This window comes from Acanthochromis polyacanthus, chromosome 4 (genome assembly GCF_021347895.1).
Source record: "Acanthochromis polyacanthus isolate Apoly-LR-REF ecotype Palm Island chromosome 4, KAUST_Apoly_ChrSc, whole genome shotgun sequence".
NCBI lineage: Eukaryota > Metazoa > Chordata > Actinopteri > Pomacentridae > Acanthochromis > Acanthochromis polyacanthus.
The window spans coordinates 19,594,337-19,603,355 of record NC_067116.1 but is presented as its reverse complement, the minus strand read 5'-3'; the positions used below and the strand labels follow the sequence as shown (position 1 = coordinate 19,603,355).

General features: G+C 41.6%; 1 protein-coding gene across 1 annotated transcript in view; it reads right to left on the bottom strand.

Annotated features, from left to right (window-relative positions):
- Positions 1-425: 425 nt before the first annotated feature.
- Positions 426-9,019, bottom strand: part of ror1 (receptor tyrosine kinase-like orphan receptor 1) — a 153,920-nt gene continuing 145,326 nt past the window's right edge. The window contains exons 9-12 of the mRNA XM_051947599.1: positions 7,243-7,422; positions 6,322-6,549; positions 5,261-5,625; positions 426-4,066 (exon numbers count right to left, since the gene is read on the bottom strand). Coding sequence (XP_051803559.1) covers positions 3,364-4,066; positions 5,261-5,625; positions 6,322-6,549; positions 7,243-7,422 — 1,476 coding nt within the window. The 3' untranslated portion in view covers positions 426-3,363. The remainder of the gene's footprint in view (positions 4,067-5,260; positions 5,626-6,321; positions 6,550-7,242; positions 7,423-9,019) is intronic.

Here is a 9,019-nt window from a genome sequence, read left to right as displayed (position 1 = left end):
ATATGTACCGCATTACATCATTTGCTGGCATTCATATGCACAGACATCCTGGTTCATTTCTAAGCTGCTTTGGCTCATTCAGTGTGCAAAGTGTGAGTTTGAGCAGGAAATGAAAGAGAAGCCTCACAGCAACACACTAATACGCACAAGTAAGACACAGAGGAACATTATCCCAGAGTGACTTTTCCATCTTTGGCCAAATTCTAGTTGGACTAATATTATTTCCAGCTGTGTTGAAGCTAATAGTTGCACAAATAATCACACAGCTAAAGGGCACCACCACCTGGACAGCAGTGGTCACTGCGATTACAAGGCAAACAAAACAATCCACAGAAACAGTGATTTGGTGGTTCCCAGTGGATTCATGTTACCATTACAAATCTGTGGACTCTTAAAAAACAACAACTGTATCATCGACAGCAAGATTAATCAAACAACATCATTTTAATAAATGATTTTGCAATACAAAACATCTGTGCAAAAATATTCAGACAAAATACAAAGACAAGGCCTCTCTTGGTCAATATGCATGTGAACCTTCAGTAAAGGGTACACTGTTATTGAAATATAAAATTAATTGTATGTTGTTTCTTTAAAAAAAAATCTAGGATAAAAAACAAAAAAGGCACAATAATGATTTTGCTCTTTTTGCCAAATACAAAAATACCTAGACTTGATTAAGTTTCACAGTCTTGTGTACAAGTGGTTTTTGCACTGCTATGTTAGTACTCATACATCATTTACATGCTGGAGGTCACATGTACAAACTCAGATGCCTAGGTAGCTCAGTCTGCTTCACAGAAACACTTGAAGCAATGACAAAAGACAGCCGTGAAATAAAAAAATCAACGGGAAAAATGACTTCAAATTATTAAAATAACTGGATTTCACATGAGGAACAAATCCAAAGATGAAAACAAGAGCACCCCCTTCATATTACACATAACAATCAGCTTCTCTGTTGACCATATCTGGTGTGAATGCATTTTTTTCTGGGGCAAAGTATAGAATAACCTGATCTCTAAAAAGGATTTGTTTCAATTTTGTGGTAACTCAAGCAGCTGCTGTTATCTCATAGTGACACCAGATAGGAGGGACTTTTTAAGAGGTGGAGTGAACAGATTACAGCTCCTACTATCTACATTCCACAAATGTCAGATTAAAACTTTACCATATTAAAAAAAAGTACTTTAGGCAATGAGGCGTCGTCATGGTGCTCTTTGTACTGCATGTCCACAGTAAAAAGCTGATGTGTCATGCTAAATGTGTGCTTGGTGAGCAAAAACAGCTGATCGATAACATGATAGTCTGTAAACATACGGCGTAGCGCCAGGAACACTTATACAACCGATTAACAACTGATGATTGTCGACTACACAGGTACCGATAGTGAAATTTAGATCAAAAACTTTACTGTGAGTTCTGTGACCCCCCCCCCCCCCTTTTTTTTTTTACTAATACAAGCTTCATATTTAGCCTCTAATCAACCATCATCATCATCATCAAACAGGAGCTCAGATAGCGGAGGCATCATTTGTGTAATTACAGGACAGAGAGTTAATCATTTACCAAACACACACTTCTTCATATCACAAAAGGATATCGGAGCAAATGCATCGAACCCATACACATTACGTGATGCTGCTTGACACCGAGTGTGTTAAAATATAAATACAGCTATTAGTTTTGCTCTGAATGTTTAAAACCTGCTGAGCGACTTGTTGGGATCACCGGCACGTCGATGCAGTCGGCTCCAGGTTTTATAAAGATCATTTGCTGATGCAGAACTGAATAAAAGAACATACATGAAACTCTCACGTTACACACAGCGAATCCTTATTTAGGTAAGACATTCTTCTGTTCAGGCACCGACACTTATAAGGACATCAAGCAGGATTTTTTTTTGCTGGTACATGGCTGAGACCTTACAAAGTAAAAACAGTGACACTGTCTACTTTAAAAAGTCTGTTTTAACCCTTTTAATAAAATCTTTCCTCCATGTCTTGAGTTGTATTTTTTGCACGATGCAGATGCAAAAAACAGGATAGGAACGGACAAAGGCACACAAAGAGGAGCCCTCCACAGATCTTTAAATTCTTCCTTCAAAATCGAACACTGTAAAAACTCAACTGAAAATTAAATACACCATATTCAATCATTAAGATTTTTAAAAAGTTTGTGAAAACCGACCCCAGCTCTTGCACGGTGAATGAGGCATTTGCCCTCAGACCGTGGAGGATGTGAGCGTTGTGTGATTTCATTTGTAGATCTGCAGGGGGTCCAGAGTGTGCAGCTTTGAAGTTAGCTGCTGTATGTCTTGAGAAAGGAGTAAAGGAATTTACCTTGAAGGAAATTACGATTGAAGTGAGATTGGAAGATGGATGAAGGGTTTGTTGTATGATCAGACAAACTTCCAGCCTTCTTGTTTCTCAACCTGGGCAGCTTTGAAGACAGTCAGAGCATCAAGAACAGGTGTCTGTGTTGCAGAGGTCTCACATAGTCATGGTAAAATTGCAGGAAAAAAAACATTCAGATGTCACTTTCGAAAGGGTTTAGTGTGAATGCCGATTTTCAGCACCTGGAGGAATATTTTAGCCAATTCGTCACCTGCGCCTCAAGTGCATTTACAAAAACTCCAGCTGCTTCACTGGGCAGAAGTCACACAGCAGCTGGATGTCTGGATGAATGCAAGTTTAGTTTCAGGGTCCAGTGGGCAGAGCATGTCACCTGTATGCTTGGTTGTATTTGTGCAGCTCAGTGTTGGTCTGCTGTTCCCATTTTTGCTCGCTTTGCTATTGTAGTTTTTATAGAACGTCCACTGACAAGCAAGTCACAGCACTGGTGAAAGGCAGCTAAAGGTCATCACATGAATGTTTGCATCTCCTCGATATCCTGTATGAAACAGTCCATCGGCCGGGTCGTCAGCACAGGAGCTTTTTGTGTGACTGTAATACAAAAACCATTTCATAAGGACACAGGATGGACTTGCTACGTTTTCACCTTTAAAGTGTTTTTCTCAATAAAAAGTTCTTTTTGAATATATATCTTTGCATTTCATTCATTCATTCATTCAGGACTTGTGTACTGTATTTACAGAGAGGTTAAAATAACAACACAACATTTTTAAACCGTAATAGTAAGTACACTTGCTTTAAACAGTAAGGCATTACAAAGTCAGACAGCTGCTTATATACTTGTGTAGCTGCGGCAGTGTTTCTTGCACACACCGATGTGCACAGAGGCCTGTTTCTATTGGGTCTCACATGACCAGAGTAGAACTGTGACACTGGGTCCCTGTGTGAGAGGCTAAACTTCTCAGATGTGGGTCCCAAGCAGAAAGAGAGCGAGCTTGCCTCTCTGTATCTACAGGTCTGCTGTGATGACCGAGTCGTTGTACATCAGCACGTCAGAGTCAGGAGCGAGCAGCGCTGATGTTTGAGAAACGTGCTCCAGTTGTCCCACCCCCTTCTGGGAAACTTGTCCGTACATCTGAGCCGATCCTCCGCTCCCCGGCATGATGCAGTGGGAGAGCAGCGGCGTGTTGGCGTCATGGTTGGAGCCTGTGGTGGAGGGAACGCCGCTGACGTGGCCCGTGCTGGTGGAGCCGCTGGCGCTGCTGGGTGAGCGGCTTTTAGGAGGTGGCAGGTGGTGCTGGATTACCCTGGTAGGTGGAGCTGGGGGCGCGAAGTGAGCTGGGAAGGCTGCGTATCCAGGAGGGATGGGGTATCCGTTGACAGGGATGAAACGTTGGTGGGTTTGGGGCACAGCCATGGGTGTCCATGCTGGGATCGGAGCCATCTGCCCTGGCGCAGGGATAGCCTGGGCCGGGTAGAGGTACCCTGCAGCGGCAGCGGCGGCGGCATAGCGAGGGTTGCTGAGGTTGCTGACAGGGCTGGCGCTCAGCGAGGTGGTCTGAGTTGTGGCGTTGCCTCCTCCACCAGACGGCGTGCTGGAGCTGGCGTGGGATGACAGGCCCTCCCAGGCTCGCAGGCGGGAGTGGATGTCCTTGAAACGCGGTCGGCGTGCCGGTCCCTCCTGCCAGCACTCAGTCATCAAACCATAAAACCTGGAAGACAACGGAGATGCTTTGTTATCTTTAACAGCAATGTTCAGATCTTTTCTGAAAGCAAATTTTAACAAATTAGTCTGAATATCTAAAATATTAAATAGACATGAAATCACTTTCTTGTTGCAGTAAAACTACTGACAGGTGAGGCTAATGTGGATGTTATTTTGACACATACTACATATCTAAACATTGTGTTGGACCCACAACAACCTCCAAAGGCAATGACACTCTACCACACCAGCATCTTCTCCCAGCAGAACAAAGCAGTCCACCACAACACAGCAACTGCTCAGGAACGGCTCAAAGTTGAGGCCCCAGACATCGACCTGCCCCCTAAACTCCCCAGATCCCAATCCGATATAGCAGCTGCAGTGTCTGCCAGAAAGGAACCGATTCACAAAGGTCCCATCTTGCAACCCACAGTAAATGGCCATTGTCCCAGTGCCAAAAACCAAGGGACACCCAAGAGGTTCATGTGGTTGGTCAGAGATGTTTTTGTACAAGGAGGACGGGTGGTCTTAAAATTGTGGCTGATCGCTCTCTATGATCATTGCCATTTCTGTGATATGTTAAATTGACACCTATGAAAACCTCACACATGTTCTATATCTCTGCATGTGATCAGAATGATATAAAATAGTTGTTTGCCTTTCCTACATTACCTTAGGAAGCACACATGCACATCTGTGGTTTAAATTCTTTCATAAAAATGCCTAAATCCTGATGACAAAGAAAAGAAATTAAGATAATGAACTGTCTGGATTTCCCTCAGATTTCAATGGTAAAATTTAGCATGGGGAAAAATGAGCAGATGTTTCTGTTTTTACTTTATTGTTGCACAACCGTCATTTATTTTCATGGTCGAGTCCTCCAAAAAGGAGCTGAAGGTTGAAACTGAAGCATTATTACACTCTGCGGAAGGTATTTTACGCAACCCAGCTCTCTTTCTCTTGTGTCTGGCTGTTTTTTTTCTTTGAATTTATTATCATTTAGCAAATAAGTTTATTCCTAGGTCTTAATATTGAATGTGGCATCTTATCAGCAACTTAATGCACTTCAAGATTTTAATGACCTGTTAGATGACACCTTTTTAGGTTGAGACAGAGTTAAGTCTTCAGTATTAAAAACAGCAGTGGATTTGAGGAGTCCCTCCTCATATTATAATCTACTGCAAAAATAAACACAGCATACCTTGGTGGACAGTCCTCAGGGCAGGGCAGCAGCTGCCTCTTTCTCACCATCTCCATCACTTCCTGGTTGGAGAAGCCATAGTAGGGCTGCAGACCGTAGCTGAAGACCTCCCACAGCACAACTCCAAATGACCAGATGTCTGAGTCTGTGGTGAACTTGCCATAGGCGATGGCCTCGGGGGGCATCCAGCGGATAGGCAGCAGGGTCTTCGGCTGGAGGCAGTAGTAGTCTGAGGAGTAGATCTCTCTGGAGAGGCCCAGGTCGGAAATCTTGATGTGGAGCTGCTCACCTACTAAGATGTTCCGAGCTGCAAGGTCTTTATGGATGTAGAAGTGACTGGACAAGTACTCCATTCCAGCAGCCACCTGATGCAGAAGAGATTGTTCTGAGATTAATTACATACAATCTTAGCAGAAAAAGACATGATTAATTAAACAGTGACCTAAATTGAATTAGCAAACCTCCTTACATCAACATTTCCTAGTTGTTAATACAGAAGTATGTATAATAGTCTTGGCAGGTCGTTTGCAAAGTGAGAGTCTTGTTGATGATTTTTCCAACTTTCTGCCCATTACTCTAATTTGGTGGAATATTAATGTATTTGTTAACCACAACTGTAGTTAAGTAAAGGCAGAGGTGAATCATCGTTACAACGGGAATCAACATAGTTGCTGAATTTATCCAACAGCAACCCAAAAAAATTAAAACTACTGACTGTTTTTCCTGTTTTCTACATATCATAAATTTGAGTTGTCATTTGCAATTAGAGGCTCAGCCAAGTTCAGCGTCCAGATGTTTGGAATTGTAGAGGTCGATCTCTGGAGCTGTAGTGTTAGTGTTTCAATGCTTTCTGACACAGGCGCTCATGTTCCCTGCTGATGACTTAACAAGGAGTCTGAGGCACAATTCATTTTTGGATGCATCATCACCTGTCATACTCTTGGCAGAAAATGAGAAATGGGAATTGGGAAAATGCACATAATTCACAAGATTTAGATGTGCTGAACAGACTCCTTTTTCATCTACACCAAGAACAGAGTTTAAAGGGTGTGTACTCCTACCTGTATGGACATATGCAGAAAGTCGCCATGATCCAGACTGGATTTCACCGTACCATCCTCATCACTGCTACAGCCAACGTCAGAGTGCGGCGAACGCATGATGAGGAACTCGTGGAGATCCCCTTGTGGCAGAAACTCAAACAGCATGCAGACCGGCTGCTCCTGAGTGACCACACCCAGCAGACACACCACGTTGGGGTGCTGCAGCTCAGTCAGCACTGCAGCCTCCTTTGATGGGATTCAGATAGATAATGGTGAATTTCAAGCAGAAAAACAACAGAAGCTTCATTAAATTACAAATGGAAAATTATAGATATTTACAAAAGCCTCAAAACTTGAAGTGATGCACAGTCTAAGTTAGTGTATAACAGCTCTTCATTAGTTTTCCGAAAAAGAAACACTACAAAAAGCTGTTGGGTGGGTGGTGTCACTTTTAAAGCAGGCAGTTCAAGAATGCCTCATTTTCTGTAAATAGAAAGTAAGGATTATATTTTACTCATGCCACCTGTTTGAATCCTCCTTAATATCTGAATCTGTCTGGTCAATGTGCCAGTAGTTACAGTTTATTTTTGGAACTATTTCCTGTGAGTTCATCCACAGTTCAGTAATTTCTATCCATATACAGTCATCACTTGCACACTGCATTTATCTTCTGTGGAAATATAACAAGACATGCTTCAAATCTTGTGGGAAGAGACCTCTTTCCACTAATGTAGTTTATAACAGGAGATTATTTTATTTCCATTTCACTAATCCACGTGGAACTAACAGAAGTGTGGCTTTTAAATGACTGTTTAACATTGTAGCTACTCTTCAGGTTGGTATTTTTTTGTATCTTCAAAAAACAAAAGTTTTGAATTTAAAATAAATTGAAAAGCAGCACTAAACCTACATCTTTTCAGGCAGTGATTTAAAGTGTACCTGTTGGAAGTCGCCCCACTGCTGAGCGTTGGAGATGTCCTTCAGAGTCTTTATGGCCACGAGCTGTGCCTGGTCCATGCCTGGCAGGTACAGGTGACCCTTGTAGATTTTCCCTAACATACATTCTCCAAGCTCCTCCATGAAACGCACAGCTGACAGAGGAAGCTCTTTGGCTTTACTCTGCAGAGAGAAGAAGAGAAGGGGGAAAAGAAGAAAAACTGTTAATGGGTCAAAAGAGATGTGACAGAAAAATTTGATTTGTTTTTGGGCAGCTCAGCACCGTTTCCTCACCATTATCCCTGAATGGAAAAGTGAAATGATGACATGCAGTTTACATTGCGGCTTCTAATTCACCTCAGGCAAACTGCCTGATATAACGCTAAATGCTGTAATGTTTAAGTTGCAAAAACAGTGAAACTACAGCCCAGAGAGTTGATAATCATTATAATCAGACTCAATCCATGACATCAGCTCTTAATAACCGCCTTTACACTTTGGGAAAATGAAGTGGGAAAATCATGAAATCTGGCGACACGTCTACAACCTAAAAATGTCATTCAGCTGACGGGTTAAGCTGCGTTTAGAAATCAGTTCTCTTGCCAGTAAACTGTAGAAGCAGCTGCAGGAATACCAGAAAATGCTGCAGCGCTCTTTGTGAGGGATGACTTGACCTCTGCAGTCTCTCATGTCTACTGTGGAGCTTGGTTTGTACATCTAAATCCAAAGAGACTGGGTTGAAGTGTGGGAGGGTTGCAAATGATTTACAATTCAGCTGGTGATTATCAAGCTTAATTAAAGATAAGAGCAACTCAGTTTCAGTCTTAAAGTATCCCCTTTCAACAAAGCCAGAAAATGCATTCAAACCCAGACCGCTGAATTCTGTCGGCCTCTTTCAGACATGACCTTCTTTCTATTCATCTGATGACATCTGAATGCGTCAGCTTCACGTCTCAACAAGCACTAAATCGTTGCTACAGCAATTTTACCGCATCAGATTTGCTCACATTTACATATCACTTTTTATATGAAGTCTGAACTACATGCAGCGGTTCACAAAAACAGACTGTTAAGCACAAGATTATGATGCACTGTCTGTTAGAAAGGACACTACAGAGCAGTGGAGTGTAATAAAGTGACGCTATATACATTTTGCTACCTTACAAGTGTAAAATTATTGTGAAAAAGTGCTTTGCTGTTATATAACGACATAAAAATGATACCAAATAGGAACAAAATTAGAAATCTAGGCATCAGTCAGTTTTTTTCAGACAATGTAGTTGCTCTCTGGATGGTGGTACTGGAGGCAGTTCCTAGCCAGCCATTCTGAGGCTACAGCTTCACTGGTGTTCAAGGCCTTCAGATCTCTCTTAAGACCCTTTTGAATGTGTCAGCTTCATGTCTAAAATCCTTTTACTTTCCTGTAAAAGTTACATCAGCAATCTTCCCAGATCAGACCCAGTAGCATTTCCGTGTCACTTTTAACCCTCATGTTGTCCTTACCAAAAAATGTTGTTGCCTTGTCTGAAAAAAGACCAAAAATGCAGAAAAGATTTCCCCAAATTTATAAAAAATGTGCAAAATCTTCAGGAAGAAAATTCCTGAAAAGTTTCTCTCAAAAGTTTTATTTTTTTAAATAAAAAAATCCCCAAATTTGACAGCGAAATTCACTGGATTTTGGGTGATTTTTTTCTGAATGTTATTAAACATTTTTTAAAATTTGTTTTTTTCTCCAAAAAATGTTCGAAAATTTCCTAAAAATTTTTTGAAAATGTGGAAG